Here is a 23613-nt window from a genome sequence, read left to right on the forward strand (position 1 = left end):
ATTTTGCTCTTCTCAGTAATATTATCCGATATGACGAGAATTCCGTTTCATGTTCTGAAATGCTTCCTCTGCTGTTACACCCTGTGGTTGCTCTTGACAGAAACATGGAATTTAGTTCTGACACAACCTGTATGTAGGAATCAAACTTGCCACAAGATAGATTTATGATTTCCAATTTATTGTCATCAGTTGTTTGTACCTTTCACTCTTTATCCACATGTTCAATTTTGGTTTGAAAATACAAGGGCCTCCTCCTGGAGAAAATTCCAGCTCAGCTGCCATGTTGATTCTTCATAATCTCAGGATATTACATTCTCAATATTTTTTCTTTGGCGGACCCACAAAAGGCCCCCATTTCAGAGAGAATTCCGCACTTTGCATTTGGCGCTTCCTAAAAGTTATGTAGTAATACGACAGAAGAAAAAAATCTTTGAAAACGTTGCATAACAAATTGCGAATTGCAAAGTACCTACCTAATTGCTTTCGGGAACGGGCCACATGTTTGAAACAGTAGAAAGTTAGAAAGCTATGTATTTTGCCTGAACTTGATCTAATTGAATAATAAGTGGGTATAGGTACTGCGTAACCCTATACGGGTTGTACCCACATTACCTCCATATGTGCCTAATAATGAAATTTTCTGAGGCATAAACATTTCGCCCTTTTATCTTAATATCATCCCATGCATATGAAAAAATCAATAAATACCCTTCAATTAGTTTATGCAGCTAGCTTTCTTGACGTAAAATATGTTTAATCCATTTTGCTCTTCTCAGTAATATTATCCGATATGACGAGAATTCCGTTTCATGTTCTGAAATGCTTCCTCTGCTGTTACACCCTGTGGTTGCTCTTGACAGAAACATGGAATTTAGTTCTGACACAACCTGTATGTAGGAATCAAACTTGCCACAAGATAGATTTATGATTTCCAATTTATTATCATCAGTTGTTTGTACCTTTCACTCTTTATCTACATCTTCCATTTAACCTTTGACGATTCAACAAGGGCCTCCTAATTCTGGATCAGTTGTTATGTTGCTTCTGGATGTTTTCTGGATTTTACCTTCTCAATATTTATTCGTCGGCGGACCTATACAAGGTCCCTCTGTTTTAGAGAGAATTCCGCACTTTGCATTTGGCGCTTCCTAAAAGTTATGTAGTAATACGACAGAAGAAAAATCTTTGAAAACGTTGAATAACAAATTGCGAATTGCAAAGTGCCTACCTAATGGGACAGTTGAAGTTTTATGCCTGGTACAGTTGAAATTTTATGCCTGGCACTGGGATGATAAAATTGTGTCCAAGTGTTTACCATACATAGATGGGATAGTTCTAATCAGATTGTATAACGTAAAAGTTTAAAAAAATACGGATCAGCGGTGGCTAGAGAGTGTAAAAAGAATGGATTTCAAAGGAAGACTTGGTAGTTATTAATCCACAATTCCACACAAAAATTATAAAGATCTGGCTTCACCAGAAATAATTCTTTTTCAAGATTTATTTCATTTTAATTATAATGTGAGCTCTGAGAATTTATCACAAAACAACAGAGCTGGCTTCTTCTCTACTCTGAAGCTTTCACGAAAGTTTTTAGGAGGTTTTGAATAACTTAAACAAATAATGCTTCCGTAAGTTGTAAAACTTCTCGAGGAACTAAGATAAAGAATTTCAGAATAATATTTTCAATATACCTATAGCTCAAGATGAGATTCCAGCTATGAAAATATCTCGGAGCTCGCCTTACATATATGTAGACTGGTAATCTGCTAATGTTTACATTCATATAACAGTTTGCCATTTTTTGTGAACCTATTTTGGCGCCATTTTAAATTCGGAGAAAATAAAAAACGTATATCAGGGTCGAGAATGAAAACGGTTTGAAGACTTTTGTATCCAATAGAAAATTTGGGGCACTTTTTATTATGTTCTGTCATTCTGTACTCTGAAGATTTTATTAGAAGTCTTTTGCTACATAAAGTTGTTCCACCCATGCCCTACAAGAGTCTTTATAAAAACAGTCATAAAGAAAAGGTCAGCATGGAATATAACCTTAACGATGGGAAAGTGAAAGACACATGAAATTCAATCCCCACCACAAAAGGATAGCATGGGAGAAGGATGAGGAAGACCTCATCCTTCTCCCTTTCTTCCTCCAATCCATCCTTTTATCACCCTTTCCTCCCTCTGTCCCCCACCCCTCCTATCCAGTATCCATCCCTACAACCCTCCAATCCTACTCTCTCTTCCCAATTTCAATCAACCTAAAAATACTCATTTTTGTCATACATAGGTATTCATGAAAATCTCAACGGAAAAACGAATTTGTCAGCTTCCTCCCTCTTTCTCTCTCCCTTCCTCCGTATCTTTCTCTCCCTCCCTCTCTGGTTTTATTATTATGACTCTCCAATGTCCATTATGTCCCAAAGTAATGAACATTATTTTATAATGTGTATTGATACTAGAAATTGAAAATTAATGTACTCGAATTTATTTAATTTCAAACCTTCCCCCGCCATTATGTTATTTATATTGGGCTTAAAAACGGTCGTAGATCAAATTGTGGACTTTGTGGTTTGGCGATATTATCATGCGAAATTGAATCCTGTCCATGGATTTACCCCATCAAATTGTCAAATTTGAATAGATCGATAGCTTCTATCTGAGGTGGGCTACTTCCGTGGTTAGGTTACCTAATTACTTGATTTTTTGTTGATTGTTGGTGGATTAACACATCAATATGTTATGATGTTAAAGTTTACAATGAAACAAACCTAGAGATTCATCTTCAGACGTCCTTCTCCCCTCTATCTTGCCTTGTTGTTCTTGATTCGTCAAAAGCTGTTTCAATGTCAATAAAAAAGTTCCATTCGGTATAATTGCAGGCTTTCTTTCCACTTCTGATGCTGATGAAAGAGATACCTAACCATATGTTTTGGCATGAAGAATGTAACTATTTTATGATTGTCAAACGCACAGAGTTACTCGTATGTTCTGAATTACTAGTAGTGAAAGTTAGTCCAAGTCAAGTGAAGACATAGTATATTCAATTCCACCTCTAGTTATAATGCTACTTGACAAAGTATCCCGTTTGGAAAATATAACTAGTAGTGAGTTTCAAATGGGGTAAATATCAGAAAGTTTCTCTGTTTGTATGTGGGATTACTTGACGGGGATATTCCTGCAGTATGTGCAGTTTGTCTTTATGACGTCTAGAAGTGAAACTTTTCTATTTTTATCCCATTCAATTAATCTCTTTCGTTCCCCCGGGATATTTCCAGACATTGTCTTTTCAATCATCACACGTCCTTATCTCTTGTTCTCTGCTTCTCTCCTTTTCGTCTTCTTCCTCTTTTTCTTCTCGGCTTCTCCTTAGTATTCTCTATCTTTCCACATGACGTTGGCTTTATCTTGACTGCCTCGAGTTTTATGATCGTCTTCATCTTTCACAGTTTCTTCGTAGTTTATAGGTGTTGCAGTTTTGTTGCCATTCTCTTTAAGACGTGTGCACTTTTATACCCGCTTGATCTTTGAAACTTTGGCCATATATTTTGGTTTTTACGAGCTGGCATATGTATGGGTATAAGTATAAGTACTCGTAATGTGACTTTTATTCTCTCTTCTTCGTATCTCCTAGGCATAGGCATCGTCCGTTCAATGGGGGACAAAGTCTTTGCTATCCATACGAATTCAGGGACGAATAATTTTGTTGTGTTCACAAGGTGTCTCCTATGTTATTTTTGTTTGACTCTTTCTATCAATTATTTTTTCTTCTCTTCTTCCTTCTCTCATTTCTGTCTATTAGCTAATCTGTCTGACTACCTATCTCATTTATTTATTTTTCACTCACTCCCTCTCAATCTCTTTCTCGTGTTTTTTCCCTCATTTCATTCTTGATCTGTCTCTCTCCCCCTCCCCCCTTCTTTAGTATTTCTCTATTTCCATTTTTTACATATCTCATTTTCTTTTCTGTTTTCTTTCTTTATGTTGTTTCCCCTTCTTTCTCAGTCTCCCTTTCTCTATACCGTCTCTCTTTCTCTCCCTCTCTCTATCTACCCCCTTCCATATCTTCCTCTCTCTCTCTTCCTTCCATCTCTTCTCATTTCCATTCCATCTCGATGTATTTCTCTACATTATTTTCTTCGGGTTTCTGTATATTTGTACGGATTTACAATGAATGCACTCTGAACACGATATTCCCTATCCCGACACTCCCGGTTCTATTACTATTGTGAAACACTTTACTTACTCGGTGGAATATCCCTCTAACTGTGTGTTGTGTATTATCATTTTCTCTCAATTCCCTGTGTTTCCGACCATACTATTGTTGAAACTCAGTAGCGACGCGTTGGTCATTTGTACAGGGACAATTTGGATTCACATTTTTTGTTGTCTCGCAAGGGTTCATTAGAACGGAATGTTAGAAACCTTTCGAAACCATTTCCAATAACTCAACTTGAATGCTCACGTTTCTATAAGAGAGGGAGCCCAAACTGCTTAAGTCATATGCCTTTAATGTCTTTAAGCTGGGATTTTACCTGCAAAATAGCCACCAACACGTGTTGTCTCAGATGGTTGTCCAGTTTCAAACCAAGCACAACGTTGCTTAACCAGAATCTGTCAAAAACAGAATCATTTACATGTCATTGCTGCTGGCTTAGGTGGATTGGTTCTTATGAAGAACATTCAATTTTAAAGTCCTGTAGCTGTCAAAGAAGATGAATATTATTTCCGGCCTCCCAATCCGAGTTCCGTCCGGCACTAGTTATTTATTTATACACCTATTCTTTGTTTATCAGTTTATTCCAGTACGGTTTATTTTCTTTTATCATTATTTATTGATATTTTTCTGTTTGTGTGTGTCTGTACGCTTTATTTCAGATATATTTCATGCTAACCATAACCAGTGCTGTATTGAAGGTTCTTCCATACCCTCACCTTAAGAGCATCTTTTCCTTCACACTTCGTTTAATGTTGTATCTTATCAAATGTTTCTTCTCTGAATCAATTTTTATTCTTTTGGAATCAAGAGAAGAAAACATATACTTTCGTACTTTTTTTTTTTCTTCTTCAATTTCTTAATTTACTAAAGTACCTAACCTTTTGTTACAGGTAAGGCTCATGCTATCATAATCTGATATTCCCATATTCCATGGTGTCTCCTCCATTATTGTCTAGTAATTGGTAAGTACCTATGTGTATTATTATACCTCCTCGTTCATAACTAGGAGATTATGTGCATACGATTAACCAGTTTTCGAGGATTTTCCATTTTCGAATTCAAAAGGGTTCCTCCTACCTACGGATTTTGGAAATTCAATTCTCTCTCTCCTCTCATGTTTTAATACCCATTTTTCAAGAACACTCTTTTTTGTATTCAAATTCAAAATATTCTTTTGTAAAATGTTTGTACTTTCGGGATTGTGAGATTTATATCTGGGGGGTATGTAAGGTACAGCTCACACTCACTTCTAAAATACCTTTCTCACATCTCAGGTCACTGAACTCTGTTAAAAAGAAAGTACTAAGCTCTGACGTTAGTGGATTCCTAGAGGGCCCTAGGTACCATCTCTACTGTCTTTCTTTATAGCCCTTTTATTCAGATACAAGACATGACTTAATACTTACAAGACACCATTCTAGGAGTATTATCTAAAACTTTGTAATACGCAAAAGTTTATCGCTTCCTTGAAGAGATTGCTTTGTTTTTCTTCTGACATAACGTCTAGTTTTTTCCTTACGCTCGTTCTAAATTAAGTCTAAAAGGAAGAAGAGGAGCAGAAGAAAAAGAAGATGAAAAAGAATGAGAGGAGGGTGAAGAAGAAGAAGAAGAATGTGAGATGGGAAAGGAAACGACTTTGACATCAGATAATTGTATTTTTATCCTCAAGAGACAATGGGATAGGTGATTCAAAATGGCTGCGGGTGAGAAAAGAAAAAGCCCTGTTTATCTGTAAATTTACGTAAACCAGACTATTGTGTATCCCAAGTTCCTAGAAGATAAATAGGTAATGAGTTGAGAGGATGACACCAAAAAGAAAAGTTTCTCGAAAAACGGGTGTAACAATTTGTATGAATGCCGTGTAACTATTTGATTATGCAATGTGCAATGTTTGTAATATTAGTGGAGATGTCTGTGTTCTCTTTTTCGCAATGCTTACCTATAACGTAAGCACCAGGAAAACAAGTCTGCATGTATGCATACTCTTAGGAAGGTATCTAATGTTACCTTATTACTTATTATACGGAAGTATGAAAAAATATTTTGTGAATATTGTTGCAAGCTCTGTAAAAGTAGTTCAAACTAGATATGCACATGTACTCTATGTCGAGTATAGGTAAGCACGCTAGTAAATAAGTTGTACTTATTTCCTAATGCTAAGTTGCATTTTAAATTATGTAATAAGATAAAGTAAGGTAACAAGTGCAGGTACAAGGAGGTACAGGTTCGGCTTGCATTATCATATGTGTTGCACATGCACATTTTTAAGACCATGATTTTTTTTTAAAGCTAAAAAAAAGTTTAACTCCTATTTATTTATTATAATGAATTTTCGTTGTTTACTCGTATCACCTGCCTTCTGGGCTAGTGGGCTACTCAGATGATTATCGAGCGTGCCGGGAGGCGCGCAAACGTCAAGAGTTCGAATCGAAGCGAATTTTAGCCCATCCAAGTACTATAATAATATTATTAACACAAAATTGAATTTTGAGCTTTTAAGCTTTACTCTCATTTCATTCAATATTTAAACCCACATCAGTAAGCTTCATTTTTTGTACCTTGAAACCTGTAGTGCTAGGAAAATATCGCCCGTATGACAGACACTTGATACACCCTGTATGTATACCTACCACGCTTGTATATTGTCTCTTTGTGTACAATTGTACACCTTGTATACGTTTCTACCACCCTCGTACTGTCTTTTGTACAACTGGGTATGTGTATTCCGAGGGAGTAGAAAAAAATCCACTGCCTCCAAGATTATAAATAGAGAAACATGTTTTCAGATTTTCATCCTGATCGTTTTTGCAGTGCAAAGCTATAGGGTATAGGGGTATACCAACACAAAGTATGATACAGGTATACCAACTTAACACAATATAAAGTCCCTTACATTGTTATAGTGTTTCACTATTGTGCTGGGACGACCAGGGGCGAGAATCACGAGAGTGATGAAATTCTTAGTGAGTTCTAGATTTGTTTAAGCTTAAAAGTGCTTAACACATCTTTTGGGGCAGTTGCCCCTACACCTAATGGACTTTTTGTGTACGGAGTTAGTGAGTTCTATGGTGGTGAATTTCGAGGTTTAAGCACTTTTTACAAGAACTTGCTCTGCCCATCACTCCAGGGAAAAAATCCGCTAAGTCCGAAATGAGGCTTAAAACCTAATCAACAAAACGTCAAAATTTCTTCATGGATTAATCCTTGAAAATGTTGAAATTTATCTTGATAACACACTACACACTACGTATAGGTAATAGGTCGAAAACTGGAACACTGTCAAACACTGGAACCTGTAGTTTTGTAAACTTTGGCACCTGTAGTAGGTACATATTTTTTGTAGAATTATTGCCGCTATGGAAATGGGCGGTAGGCAATTACCACTTTCCCGAGTTCGTCCCTGGTTGTTTAGAGGGGAAAAGGTTTTTTCTTTATTTTTTCCTCTCTCCTGGCGATGCACAGAATTAAATTTGTTCTTGCTGCTATGCCACCACAGTTATGGTTTGTTGTTTCAAAACCTTGGGGAGATCTTTCTTGTGGAGTTGACAATGTTGTATTGTAAAAGTACTCTGGTTGGAGTTTTTGTTATCGCAGGAAGACTTTGGTTTGGAACAAGAAGAGGTTAGGAGGGTTTGTAGGTAAACCAAGACAATTCTAGGACGAGAGTTAGCAACAGGTAGTTTCATTTTCAACTATTATTTTACAATATTTTTGTCGTTTCATTTACCAGAGGTTTCTCATCCTTCAATATTTTTACTTCTATAAAACAGGGATCCAATATGACAACAGTATTATATATACCAGCGGGACTAAGAATCCTATCGGGATAAAACATCCCAGTGGGATTGCTAGTAAATATCCAAGCGACATTAAATATCCCATCTGGTTTAGGGATCCCGGTGGGATAAACTTTCCCAGTGGGATTAAATCGTTCAGTAAGCAGCGGTATAAAATTCCCTAGTGGGATAAAGCACCTCAGAAGATCCTTAGTCTGACAAAGTTTTCCAAGGATGTTTGCCATAGGAAAATTAATTTCACTCTAGTTTTCATGACTCAGAAATATCCCAGAACGTCTTGTAGCTTCTTCAGTAACCTACGGACATAGGTACAGTGTAACCGTAGGATGCGATGTTTAGGTGAAAATGTAAGCAATAAATGCTGACTTTTTATTTTAGCAGATGTTTTTGTGGACCTTCTTACAGTCCAATTGTTTGACTTGCATTTTTTGCTGATAATAAAAATTTTCAAGGCTATATGGCAGGATTTTTACACAGTGAGCTCTTCCACCCAACCAAATAATAATGAGAATTTTACTTTCATATTTTCATGGGAACTTGACAGGTATTTTCCTTGCTTACTTTTTAAATATTTTCCCCTAGTACGTACATAGGTGTTTTTCCAAGTACACCCACCGTATGTAGGTAGGTGTTTGACAGGTAACTCCCGAGAAAACAAATTTTGACATGTTGAGAGATTTAGAACCACTCAGATTTTTCATACTTCAACAATTTCAATTTCATTTAGGCACTTGGTTTCATTTCAAAATTCTCAGTACTTGTTTTACTCACTTTCATTTTTCCAAGAACCAAGTGAGTTCTAAATTTCATCTCGACGAATTCGCATTTTGAATTGTCTTTTTGTGCTTGTGGTTTGTCTTTGTTGATAAATCTCGAACGGTGTCGGATTTTCAGTTTGACATAATCCTTAGTACATTTGATGATATTGGTTCGAATCTCATTAGTTTCTAGACCTCATCGTTGGCATTAGGGTTGTTTTGCTGAGTGGGATCTAAAGGTTCCTCTTGGCTTTCTGATGTTGAACCGTTTGGTAATTCCATCAATCCATCTTTTTCGGGGTCTTCCAAGTCTTTGGTTTCGTGTAAGTGAGCCCATATAAGCCCATTCGGCCCATCTTCTGAACAGATCTAGAAATACTATTAGATCAAGCGCGGAGTTGATATCTATTCCATAGGCCTTATGGCAGTCTCCACAACCGTGTGAATTCCCGCCCTCACATATCGTCCCGGGAGGACCGAAGAGGGCTAATGCTCATCATGCTGAAGAAGTTTTATGAAGTCTGAGTGTAGAGTGAAGCTTCTTGCCTTGCGAAGTTTCATCATTGATTAATTATCTTTTCGAGATTAAGCTCATGGGCCTGTTCGTTGTCATTGGGACACATCTGAACTCTCTTCCATGGAATGGAATAGTGGAAATCACAAATAAAAAGTACCCTGCCAAGACAAGAAGCCTACAGATGAGGCGAAACTCGAGCAGGTTTCGAAAAATCTCTAAGAAGCCTTACTAGTCATGTATAAAATAAGCTGAAGTTTGTGTCGACTAGTAAGGCTAATTACTTAGACTTACCTTATTTTATACATGACTAGAAGTTTTAGATGGGGAAGATTCAGCTTTTATGTTTATTGTGCTTGTGAGTGAATTGTTATAGTAAATAAAAAAACATCTACCTAACTCCCTAGGTAGGCAATTATCTAATATGGGTGTCTAATATGAATCTAATTAACAACAAAAATTAGCTATTAGCTTTTCATCCTCCCACACTAATAAACATTGAACCACCATGATTCCTTGAAGAGGGAATAGAGGATCCATATGGGAATGTGTTAGAGGGAGTTGGAATGAATGATGAGAGAGACACACATGGCAAGACAGAGGAACAGGACACGCTTTCTACAATATGTCTGTTTTGTTTACTTGAGACTGTCATCTTTGTACATACCTACTATGTCATGTTTGTACATACCTACATTGTCATGTTTGCACATACCTACATTGTCATCTTTGTACATACCTACATTTTCATGTTTGGACATACCTACTGTCATGTTTGTAGGTACATTGGTACATACATAAGCTACTATGTCATATTTGTACATACCTATACTGTCATGTTTGTACATACCTACAGTGTCATGTTTCCGGAGCGAAGCGACGGAATTCAGCTAGTAAAACTATAAAGTCGGTGCATTTGTAAATAAAATATGTACCTGTCATGAATTTCCAATCTGATGTCAATATTTTCAAAAGTTACTCAGTGTATAAACATACCTATTTACCTACTCTACTTGTCAAGATCATCTCTAGGTATTTTTAGGTACCTGCCTGAGTTTAATAAACGAATTAATCCGTGATAAATATTAATTGTTATTATTACGTCAGTCTAGGGGGCAGAATTCTGTACATAGGGCAGAATTCTAAAAACACTGAAGACGACGTTACTAGTGTAACTTAGACTTACAGCTTTCCATTTACATTGGTACCTCTCTACTCTGAGTCTAGGCAGCCAACAATAATTGAAGGCGAAGTTTCCCACAGGCCAAACTCTGAAGTCTGATTGGTGGAGTATGGTGAAGTAGTTTTTTTTTTCATCACACGACTTTCCTTATCCTATTGAATGATGCTTATTTGAGTGTTCTTTTACAATATCTCTAACCCTAGCCAACAATAATTGAAGGCGAAGTTTCCCACAGGCCAAACTCTGAAGTCTGATTGGTGGAGTATGGTGAAGTAGTTTTTTTTTTTTTTTCTTTAAGTGAGATTTTTTATTGCTTGTGGGGAAGGGGGAGGCATCATTTTGCTGTGATTAATTTTTCATGTTGGATAGGTCGAGTTTTATCTTCCTATTAGAGGAGGAGGAGGAGGAGGAGGGGAAGAAGAAGGTGGTGGAGGAGGAGGAGGAAGAAGAAGAAGAATAAGAACGGAGCCCAACGTTACAGTCTCATGTTGTCTTTGTACCTATTTGTTTTTTTTTTTTTGCTAGCTAAGTAGCTGGCTGATTCATTTTTGATTTTTTTCTGGCTTTGAAATCTCATGTAAGATCCATAATGGTCCATATGGATCTTGGTCAAAAAGACCTTTTTGACTCAACCTCAACATGCAATTTATTTACAGTGGTATTTCTTATTTTGTTACATAAACATAAAGTGCACATGAGGGTGTAGCCCCGGCCGTTAATACAATGTATGCATAGAACATAGTACATCATTCTGTGTTATTTATTCTCAGAACAGTCCAGTCCATTTCACACGATACTTCCCTGAATCCTATCTCACCGAAGTCCAGTTCAAACGAGAACCCCCTCTACCCTCTCCCATCCAAGTCCCTTGCACACGATACCCCCTGGTACCCTCTGCACAGATAATCCAGGTCAAGACTGCATTGCAAAGTTATTTATTTGAGGAAAATTAATTTTTCATGGCGAAGCATGAAAAAAATCAAATGCACCCGGGGCGCCATTTTTCACTGCTTTCTACTACGTCTCTCCTTTTGCATCTATTATACATAGCAGTGCTCCCTAAACTGTGCTCTCTTCGGCATCCTCATTTATCTTGTTTGTTAATTGTCTGCCATACTAAAATAAGAAGAGAATAAGTCTTCACTTGACTATTTAGTCAAGTGAAGACTATTCTCTTCTTATTTTAGTATTAATTAGTACTTGACATGGTATCCCATTTTCAAAGTTTAATTGTCTGCCAGTTGCGATAGCACGTTGAATGCACCCGTTTCCCGTGAATCACTCAAGTTAAGAAACGTTGCGCGTGTTTAGTATCCGCATGGATGACGATCTCGGCAATCGCGTGCTGCTGGCTTTTGCCGACCCCGCTCAGGCTATTGTTTTTATTTATTTATTGTTTTCCTGCTTTAAAAAATTATAATTACACGATACTTAAATTTCAAGTATATTTTCAGATTCCGCTATTATTCTTTCATCGGAATGAGCCAATAAGGGAACCTAGGTTGCTGGAATTTAATTAAAAAAGATAAAGCGATAAGGAGGTAGAAATTGTGTTTAGAAATTTTATACTTCTCTACATAGGTAGTTAGGGAAGATAGTTTTATTACTCAAGTCCAGGGGTCACCAAACATTGCTTTCTCATTTCAACTTAAGCAACTATACATAATTTCTAGAAATTTCGTTTATAATTTCTAGAAATTTCGAAGGCTCATAACTGGGTGGAAAACAGCAGAGTAGATACTTAAACAATGTGGTAGTGCTCTGCCCGGCGAAGTAAAGAAAGTTTGACAGCGTCATTAGAGATAGGTAATTAAATTAGGTATCATGCGCCATAGACCAAGTAACCCTTTTCAGGTAGTTGCATAGGTCGACTAAAATAGGGTTTAGTACGAGTATGTACAGACTGTAGAGTAGATATTATCACCTATTTTAATTCACTTTCCGTTTTGTCCAAATTGGTCCCAATTTTAGGAACCACTAGTCACATTCATAATGAACAAACCCCACCGGTTTTCACTTAATTAATTTAAAATTCTTCTCCTTTGAATAAAATTTAACTTTTAATATATTTTCCACTAACCCCTTTCCAGTCTCCTGCTTGTGTTCACTAAGTGAAACAGACATTCTTGTTGTTTCACTAAGTGGAACGGACCTAAATATTTAATGAAGCCTCGAATAATTCCGCAAAGTGGAGTTTTAGAAACATTCCTTAGAGGCCGATTTTCTGAAGAGCCTCATACTTAGCTTCACCAAAATGTAATAAAATTTAGCTTCACCAGATTGTAATAAAATTTAGCACATCAGAATGTAATAAAATACCTCATTCGACTTGGTACAAGATATGAAGGTGTTAAAAAAAGTTTTATTTTTATTTCACCTAGGAAGAAGTTTTTTCTTTGCTTGAAGACAGACAGGAGTGAGAGAGAGAGAGAGAGGAAAAGAGAGAGAGGGAGAGAGATAGAGAGATGAAGGTGTTAAAAAAAGTTTTATTTTTATTTCACCTAGGAAGAAGTTTTTTCTTTGCTTGAAGACAGACAGGAGTGAGAGAGAGAGGAAAAAAGAGAGAGGGAGAGAGATAGAGAGAGAGGGGCGATAAAGAAAGATAGAAAGAGAGGGAGAGAGAATATAGACAACAATGGAGTTTATATACAAAGGTACAGATCAGCATTTTATAGGAACTATTTACCTACTTCAACTAGTTTTGCAATAGGAAGTGAGTGAGAGAAAGGATGCAGCTTCATAACCTCATTCTTGCTCTTTTCAAACCTAATAATCTTAATACATTTTCTTTTTTAAGGAAAACGCTATAATTCCCACAGGCGTTCAAGAATTAAGAACAGAAAGAGTGAGAGAGAGAGAGAGAGAGAGAGAGAGAGAGGAAAAGAGAAATAAGGTATTATTAACCTCATTATCCAAATTTATTAATTATTATTATTAATTAAATTAATTAATTCGCCCACTTCTGTAGCACATATGGTGAAACAAATGTACATATGTAACTAACGGGTTAGTAATTAAGTGTGTACATATTAGATAACCATGAAAAATAAATACTAAGTTCCTCCCTTTATTAATGTAATAATTATGTAATAAAAGTTCTCTTCCCTCCCTCCCCCCTCTCCCTTTCCCTCTCTCCCTCCTTCCCTTCACCAACGTCAGAATGATACAAAACCTAGCTCATTAAGTAATTACAGAAAGCTATACCCTAATTAGAGAGCCCGGGGAAATTATTGCCCAAATAATCAAAAAAAAAATCTGGTGTGAACATCACACGACTTTCCTTATCCTATTGAATGATGCTTATTTGAGTGTTCTTTTACAATATCTCTAACCCTAACCCTAATTTAAAGTAAAAAAGTGACCCCCCCTTTTTTTTCTCTCTATTACCGACTGTCCCCTATGCTTATCCCCAATTCCCTTTGGATTTGCTAATATTAGCTAATGAAAAGACTAGGGAAAAAACGAAGATTTTTTTTTTTCTGTCCACCATGATGAAATTTTATTTATGTTCCCCAAAGAATTGTGTCAAACCTAAATTAAAATCTCCGTATAACTAGTTAACTAAAAAGTACATCTCACTAAACAACTATTTGTACAAAATACATTGTTTGCCTAACGTAGGTCACATGAGTACAAAATTTCGGTTAAACGTACACTATTGTACACATGCTAAACCTCTACACATACTAAACCTCTATTTACATGTCAAACTTTACATGTAAGCTCACATGAACATCATGTATGCAATCATTACTCAGTCTACTGTATAATTCCAGTTGACACAAGACTTCTACTCGACTTAAAATGCTAAACACACTCCATGTATGATGAGATGCAGATGACCCTAGGATTCGGTATGACCAGGGCTCACAGCCTAACTACGCCCTAGATAGTACCTATTTTATCAGGGACGATGTCATGTAACTGGGCCCCGGGGGCAACTCCAATAATGGGCCCCTCGTCACAAAAAAAACACGTAGTTTAAAAAAAAAAAAAAAAAAAAAATACTGATTATGGAACCCAGAATGTGTTTCCCCTTAAGGAGCCCAGAATGGGGCAGACGGGCCGGATGGGTCTCCCTACGAATGGCCCTAGGTACGTATTACGTACTACGGGTTACGTGTTTATACATACCTAATACATGACCCCTGTGAAATGTCCCTAAGTATTACGTACTCTAACGTGGGACCCCGGTTTTAAAAAAAAAAAAAAAAAAAAAAAATACTGGTTATGGAACCCAGAATGTGTTCCCCCTTAAGGAGCCCAGAATGGGGCAGACGGGCCGGATGGGTCCCCCTGCGAATGGCCCTAGGTACGTATTACGTACTATGGATTACGTGTTTATACATACCTAATACATGACCCCTGTGAATTGTGAAATGTCCCTAAGTATTACGTACTCTAACGTAGGTACATACTCACATGACGTGAGATATTAATGATTATTTAAATTTATGCCTAAGCCACGAGGAAGGAGGCATTTGTGTTCAATCAGCTGAAAATGGCCTTAACCCATTAGATATGCTTTACTATGTAGGATTATGGAGAAAGCTCTCGCATCGATTTATTCAATTTATTGCGTAAAATTTGTATGAACCCCTGTTATTTAAGTAAAGTAAGTATACAATGTGCACATCACATTAGATTACTCTTTCGCGAGTTTTTCTCTCTATTTAATCGATCGTATTTTCTCTCCGATCTCTTTTTCTCCCTCACTTTCTCTTCTCTTATCATAATTCCCTTTCTTTCTTTTTCTTAGTATATACATAATCTCAAGTGGTCCGCGAGATTTTTGGTTTATCAATAGTGGTCCGCCAATTCTAAAAGGTTAAGAACCCCTGATTTAATCGATCGTATTTTCTCTCCGATCTCTTCTTCTCCCTCACTTTCTCTTCTCTTATCATAATTCCCTTTTCTTTCTTTTTCTTATTATCACTCATTTGTACAAAATCTTTGTCATAAGCACATACCTTCCTCCTGACAATCACCCTCTTATGACTTTCATCAGTACCAATGGAAAAAGTCTAGGAGAACAAAATAAGAAAACACAAAAATAAGAAAAAAAAAACTTGGAGTTTGATTCTGTTTTCCCAGTTATTCGCTCTGCATCTCTGCGATTGCAAAGGAAAAAACAAAGATGAGAGCGATGAGTTCCTAATTCGATAAAATTTGATTAAAATACGGCTAGGCGACAGATCAAACCAAAATCCCTAATAGGTACAAAGTTCCCAAAACTCCCTAAGCCAAAGAGCAAACTTTTCCCCATTCAAAAGCTGCCTGTGGTTAATCTTTTGGAAGGCGATATTTATTTTCACCTCCATCTTTTAACCTCCGAATCTTTCATCTCCAGCCCCCACTACACATCCACCTGTCACCTCCACCCATATTAATGTCTCACTCTGCACCACACCAGCCTAACTGAATTCTATTAAACATGAAAATATATCACAAACTTGTTTTCCTCTTCCGCCCCCCTCTCTATTGACATAAACCGATGTAAAGAAACACAAAGTTATACAGGGTGACTCAGGTGTAGACAGGAGGGCGTGGGTTCAATCCCAGCCGAGGTATGGAATTTTATCGTCAATATAATTTGAGAATTTGACCACAATAATAATAGTAGCCTACTGCTGGAGTAAAGGGACTTTTCAGTCCTATGCAAGCAGTATAAATAAGCACTATTATTATTAAAGGATTATAGAGAAGAGACCTTTTTTATGGGAGGGGGGGGATTTCACTACCATTGTTATGTTTCACTTCAATGATCCATTGTAAACTGGGGGCTATTTTTACATTTTGCAAATCTAGAGAGAGAGAAAAAAAAATATATTATAGATTGAAACATCCCATGATTTCTATTTGTACTTTATAACAAGGTAATATTAGTCTGACGTTAAATGTATTTTGTGAATTTGCGAAATTTCCAAGTTTCCAAGTCAAATAAAATACAAAGTCCCACCCTGTATAATGGGGACATAAATTATTTTCACAACATAGAACGAAGGTGGTGGAAATGTAACTATGGTGGGTACACATAGAATATACCTTACAAACAAATATAACTAAATAGGTATACATAGCTGTAAAGCGGTCTATTTACCTAACTTTTACATGATTTACTATTGCAAAGTACACACGAATCCATGAACTTTCGCAGATTTTCTAAAAAGGTAAACATAACTTTGAATTTATCAAAATTAAAAAGGTTTTTTTTTAAATGTAAAAAAGAAAGTTTTATTATAAAGTACACTAAAAAGTGAACTTTGCAAAATGAAATATTGCTTACACTCAAACATCTTGATTTTCTTCTCCTCGGATCCACTTTGTTATAACTTTAAGCTTGGCTCAATGACCAAAAGATGTTTTTAAAAGCATTTGTGTAAGCTATATTTTCATTTGATTCGAAAGATTACTAGACAACTTGCATTTTTTTTTTACTACCTACATTTAATCTAGCTACTTAATAAGGTACCCTATGTTTAGGACAGTTAAATATAGCTTCTTTACTTAGTTGAAATATTATATTTGCAGATAAGAAGTGAAAAAGACAGGAGGGTAGATATTAGAGATGGATAGCATCACTGGCGTCTATCCCAGCCCAGTAGCTCCCGAGCCGTAGGGCCTCCGGGGATTAGGGGCCCGCAGGGACACATACAGGGGCCCCAAACACCTATATAAAATTTGTATGAACCCCTGTTATTTAAGTAAAGTAAGTATACAATGTGCACATCACATTAGATTACTCTTTCGCGAGTTTTTCTCTATTTAATCCAGCCATTCTTAACCTATGGTCCGTGGACCACTAGTGGTCCCCGAGAAGGTTTCAGGTGGTCCGCGAGAGGTGAGTAAGGAAAAAGTCATCGTGTCTCTATTTTATATAACATACCCCTAGGAAAGGAAAAAAAAATCTTTCCTCTTTTCATACAACGTGCTTTACGTGCTCCTCCTAACTCCGCTCTTATCAACGATTGCATTTGTGACCTTGAAATTGAAGCAATGATACAGTACCTTGGCGTGTGTGTGTGTTTGTGTGTATACTAGAAAGGAGCGACATTACGACATAAGGTAGTGTGTGGCTGTCTAAAATTTTCTGTCTGTTCTGTTCTATTCCGAGTGTTCGTTCTGTATTTTCTTTGCCAACATTTGGGCCTCCCTAGGGATTGATGATACATCCTCCATTTGAATAAATATTCAAAAGTCATCATCACATTTTGGCAACCTTCACATTCGTTGCCAGAATCAAATTCAGAATAGAAGACGCTCCCTCCCTTTCCTACCCCTCTTTCACATACTCTCTCTCCCTCTCTCCCTTTGTCCTTTTTTATATATATCTCTCTCTCCCTCCCTCTCTATATTTCTCTCCCCCTCCATTTGTCTTCTTTCCTATCTCTCTTTCACATATTCTTTCTCTTCTCTCTTTCTCTCTCCCTCTCTCTTTCCCATGCTCTCTTTCTCTCTCTCTTTTCCAAAATGTTTCTCTCATGTCGTTATTATCTTTCTTTGTGTTTGTCATTTTTGGCCTTTGAGAATTCCCACCTCCTCCTCCTCTCTTTTCTCTTCCTTCTCCTTTCCCCCTCCCCTCTTCTTCCGAATCCTTTTGGCAAAAAGTTCAACTTCAATAATATTATGCTAATCTGTTGGGACAGTGTGTTTGGAAAAGATTTCAAAATGGCTTTTAAGGATCCTCTTTCGTCTATTTATGATAGGTATCCTTCTATCTTTTGAAAATATTGCCGAATTCGGCTGTCATTAGGTATCAGTGTGGCCCTTGAGAATATCTGACCTAACTGAATTACCATTATAATTATGACATTTATGACCGTCAAGAAGGCTTCTTTGCTTTCTATGACATTTTCTTTGTCATTTTTTATCCGAATTCAGACCTATTTTCCAGGAGGTTTCATTCGAATTCATAGTAACCTATTTTTCAGTGTCGGACAGACAGACAAACATATGTATTTCAATCAGCTAACCAGACAGACGGAAATACTTTAATCAGAATTCTCCCAACATTGTCCCAGCTTTTCTGTATGTGTATTTTAATTTCCCTGATGCATAAGAAAGGATAGATACCTTTAAAATTTTCATTCTCCTATAGGTAAGTAATGTACACTGAAAAGTAAAATTTCATTTATACATAAACCCATAGATACCAATGTTCAAACTTTCAAATAAATAGATGTGTACCTGTTTGTCCAAAGGGAGTTACTTCTAATGTTTACTGCAGTCTCTGTGAAGAAGTCAAAGCTCTGTGTTGGGATATGATCAAACGCAGAGGTAATGGATTTGCACTTCCAATTTGGACCACCATTATCCCCCCCCCTTTTCTGTCTCTTGCCTAGCTTTTTCTGTCACATCTTTAGCTTTGAAGGGATAGCTTTCAAAAATTATCATGTATGTATCATACTTTTATTTTTCAGACAAATAAAAGATCTAATAACAAATAATGGATCTGAGAAAGCAGAAAATATAGTTTACTACAGTATTTCTCAAGTAAAAGTACGTAGTAGGTTTCATTCTGTGAGGTGGCAACTCGGCAGCAGCTTTTAGCTGAATTTAGCTGTCGTTGAAAGAGTTTAGAGGAGGAGGAGGAGGAGGAGGAGGAGAAGAAGAAGAAGGAGGAGGAGGAGGAGTAGGAAGAGGAAGCGAAGAATAGTTACGTAACTTTTTGAGCGATGAGAGAGAAAGAAGGAAGAGGGGAGAGAGAATGAAAGTAAGAAGGAGGGAAGACATTAAAACTTTGGACTCATCTAATAACTTTGGATGACACAAAAGACGAAAAACAGGAGTGGGAGTTAAAGAGAACTGAAGAGGAGAAAGAGTAAAGAGAAGGGAGAGAGGGAGGGAGAGAGGGAGGAAGAGAGAGAGAAAGAGACAGACAAAAAGAGATGGGAGGGAAGAGATAAAAAGTGATGAAGAAAAAGAAGAGGAGCTAGGAAAAGAGAGATAGAGAGAGAGATAAAGTAAGGGAGGGGGAGAGAGAGACAGAAAGAAAAGTAGGAGTGTAAAGAGTGATAGGGAAGATTTTGAAATTGTTAAGGACATGGAGAAATTTCAAATCTATTCAAATATCCTCATTCCTCTTTCCCGTTCTCTAATTTTCTTTCCCCTATTAATTCCCCTTCTTTTTCTCCTTCTCCTGCCCTCTTCCTTCTTCTCCTTCCTCCCTCTCTCTTCCTTCTTATACTTCCGGGGGAAGGAAATGTTAGGTAATTTTTTTTTTTTTTTTTTTTTTTTTTTTTTTACAAAACTCTCGTTACCTTGATGGATTTGGAAGCAAAAAAAAAAAAAAAATATATGTAGAGTAGAGTATAATCCTGATGGAAAAACAAGAAACATGGGAAGCGAGACCAGAATAAAGGAATCATTCTTCATGAGTGAACCGACAAGCTTGTTATTAGGACAAAGGAAAGAGGAGGGATAGGTAGATAGGGGGAGGGAGAGAGAAAGAGAAGAAAATCAGTACCTACAAGTGAGAGGAAAAAGAGAAAAGTAAGAAGAGAGGGAAAGAAGATGGAAAAAATAAAGAAATTTGGAAAAAATAAAAATATTGAAGAAGATGAAAAAAATAAAAATATTTGCCTACCCAAAGAAAGAAAGGCGTCAGAAGAGAGAGAGAGAGAGAGATTAGACGGAGAGAAAGAATTGAGAAGAAAAGGAAGAGATGATTCTTCGAAGAAACCTCTTTTCACAATAATCCTCCCCCTATTATTCATCAGTCTCTCCCTCCCCTCCCCATCTCTCTTTCTTCCTGTCCATCTCCACCTTTCACCCTCCATCTTTTTCTCTCTCTCCTCTTCCCTCTATCTCCATCTTTTTCTTCCTCTCCCCTTCCCTCTATCTCCATCTTTTTCTTCCTCTCCCCTTCCCTCTATCTCCATCTTTTTCTTCCTCTATCTCCATCAATCTCCCCCCGTTTCTTCCCTCACTCTTTTTTCCCATCTCCCTCTCTCGATTGAACTTAACGGCCGGGCGAGATTGTGCTTCCTTATTTATTCAAAACCTCTGCTGAAACAAGTCCAATAAATTTCAAATATGCCAGGATGACCGAATATGGGCCCAAGAAGTTAAAGGCCATATAATAAATCATTTTTACAAATTATTACACCTCCGACTAAGTTGGTTTTCACAACGGAGTCCTGACCCTCGACCATAGCCTAGTACCAACCTAAGAGAAAGTAAACAAACCAACCTGTAGTGGTTAGCGCGGTGGACTTCGGATCTGGAGGTTTTGTGGTTCGAGTCCAAATCAAGTCATAAAATTTAGCGAAGTGCATTAAGCAGGGAACGACATTTGTGACGAGCTTAACATGATTAAAATTCCAACAACTAAACAAAGCATGCTAATGAATAGAAGCGTATGCTCAACATGATTAAAATTCCAACAACTAAACAAACCATGCTAATGAATAGAAGCGTCCTCAACGGAGAGTTGACCATCATAGTACTGACCCTCGCAGAAAATCAAGAAATTAAGCTGAGTATATTGTCTGCGATGGTCGATGGTCTCGGCGAGGGTCAATGGTCCATGGTCGCCGTTTTGGCCGCGCACTTGGGAATCCCTTCGTTCGGTCATTGAATACCCAGTGAACAGCCCTATATTTAGTACCACATCCCTATCAAGGGACTTAATGAATAGTTTTTATAGTGCTCCAAGGAAAAGGAAAGAGAAGTATCGGTAATAAATAGCCCTTCTCTTTCTTCCTTTCTCTCTCTCCCTCCCTCTCTCTCTCCCTTCTCAATAGCTTCCCCCTCTCTCGCTCCCCCTTCTGGTATTTCTCTCTCTCAAATAGTTTTTCCTTCTTTCTTCCCCCTTCTCGATCTCTTACTCTCTCTTTATAGCCGTTTCTCCTTCCTTTCTCTCTCCCTCCCCATCCCCGTCTTCCTGTATTTTCTCATTTTTCTCCATATGTCTTTCTTTCTCTCCTTTGACCATCAACCAGCAACCTTCAATTTGCAATTTAGAATTTTGATAAAAGATCTAGCTGACCTACATCTCAAATATGCTCATTTAACCTCCTACCTAGAGGTCGTGTAACTTTGCAGCTTTGCACCCACCTTTTTTTCACAAAAAAAAGAAAAGAAAATGCTTGTGTTGCTATGTGTTCTGTTGAAAAGAGGAAGGCTCTCTCTCTCATACACTTTCTCTCTCTCTCTCTCACTCACTTGATGTAGCTATAGAATTCACAAATATGTTACATTTAACAAGCTTTCCCAACATCCCAACATTATTATACCTTACAAAAATGTACATACTTATATTAAGTATACCCGGCTCTCTCATCTCCCCCTTCTCTCTCTCTCTCTCTTCCTGCTCCTTTATCTCTGTCTACCTCTCTCCTTCCATGGTAAAAACAAATCGCCTCCCGTTCTTTCAAAAAGTATAAATTTTTAAATTGGTCTCTAAGGCTCAATATCTCAGGCCGAGATATTTCCTACATAAGCCGCCAAGCTTAGAGCTTTTTTTACCTTTTTCATCCCTTTTTTTATTATATTATCCGCATTTCTCTTTGGTTCTCTACCTTTCCGATTTGTCTACCTTCGCCGTATTTCGTTAGCTTTTCCAATCCAATTTCCTTTCCTTAATTGTTCTCCGTTCCTTCCTCTAGTTTTTCATAATCTTCAACGAGGTAGAGAAGGGGAAAGGTACTTAGGGCGGGAGTTAAAGGAGGGGAAAAAGAGGAGTAAAGAGGGTAGTAATAGAGGGGAAAGTAGAAGCTTTATTCTTGCTAAGTAATGAGCATCTACATCTACTGATGCTAATTAGTAATTTATTGAACGCTAATAAATTAGTACCTTACGTAGCAGAAAAAAAATCCATTAACCCTACCCCTACTCGATCAATGTATACGTAGGTAAATCTTCCTTGCTTATGATCGAATGTTGCTTATTAGAAAAAAAAATACAGTAAAAAAAGCGTAATATCCCCCGAAGAAACACAAACGGGGGGAAAGCCAAGCCAAGAAAAAACGACTAATTTTCAAAATTTAAAAAATAATAGCTCATCCCTAAAGGGATTTAAGGAATTTAGTTAAAGTTTATTGGGATTTTGACAAAATATCCAATTGTCATATCCATTAGGCAGTTTTAGCTCTTCCTTAAAGGATTCCTCCTTAATATTACATGGAACGAGTAGTCCTTAAGGAAGAGCAAATAGTCCTTAAGGACTGAACAGGCTCATAATGCATAACGATACCGGAGAGGTTGATTAATAGCACGATATTTATTTTATTTTTTTCTGCCTACATACATACATACATTACCCTACAGCTACAGCCCACACAATCCTACATTAGGCTACGTAGGTACCTATTATACGCGTAAAATATTTTTATACATAGGTACAATGCATAACGATACCGGAGAGGTTGATTAATAGCACGATATTTATTTTATTTTTTTCTGCCTACATACATACATACATTACCCTACAGCCTACACAATCCTACATTAGGCTACGTAGGTACCTATTATACCCGTAAAATATTTTTATACATGGGTACAAGATGGGTGATGCTGGTAAGGAATACCACCATCCTCAGATATTAAATAACCACCTATCTATTACTATTATTTATGATAGTGAATTATACTATTGTTGTTGTTAAATATTATGTAAGATTAAAATGAGATTAAAAAAAAAGTATACTTGTTTGTGACTTGTTCGTTCAGCTAATAGGTGCTTAACGCTTTAACACTGATAATGTGGTTTCCAATTTGTATGAACGCCTGATAACTATTTGATTATGCAATATGCAACACATAAAAGATTGGTGGATGTCCTAGATTTACAATTTTACATCAAGGTACTTTGAGCTGTCAAAAAGTACCTACACACCTACTGAAAGTACCAGGGTATTTGAAACATTTTGTAGCGAAATTTTACTGAAATTTCCAATCGAATTTCCTCCATAGGACTTCCCATTAATTTATAAAAATCAAATAATTAGATACCTAGGTAACTATCTCACACCTCACTACATAATACAATTCTTTCAGACGAAATTATGAGGAAGATCCTAGGAAAAAGCGAGACTAAAAAAAAAAAAAAAAAAAAAAAAAGGAAAGGGGGTAAAGGTAAAAAAAAAAAAAAAAAAAATTTTTTTTTTTTAAATTATCGGGTTTTTTTGTTCAATTTT

General features: G+C 36.9%; 1 protein-coding gene across 1 annotated transcript in view; it reads right to left on the minus strand.

The window, feature by feature from the left end:
• Window positions 1-1474: 1474 nt before the first annotated feature.
• Window positions 1475-23613, minus strand: part of LOC103510157 (40S ribosomal protein S2) — a gene marked incomplete at its 3' end in the record, with an annotated part of 28321 nt that continues 6182 nt past the window's right edge. The window contains 3 exon segments of the mRNA NM_001320030.1: window positions 1475-1485; window positions 1487-1497; window positions 19663-19671. Of these exon segments, the coding sequence (NP_001306959.1) occupies window positions 1475-1485; window positions 1487-1497; window positions 19663-19671 (31 nt within the window).

The sequence above is a fragment of the Diaphorina citri genome, unplaced genomic scaffold (assembly GCF_000475195.1).
Source record: "Diaphorina citri unplaced genomic scaffold, Diaci psyllid genome assembly version 1.1 scaffold566, whole genome shotgun sequence".
NCBI lineage: Eukaryota > Metazoa > Arthropoda > Insecta > Hemiptera > Psyllidae > Diaphorina > Diaphorina citri.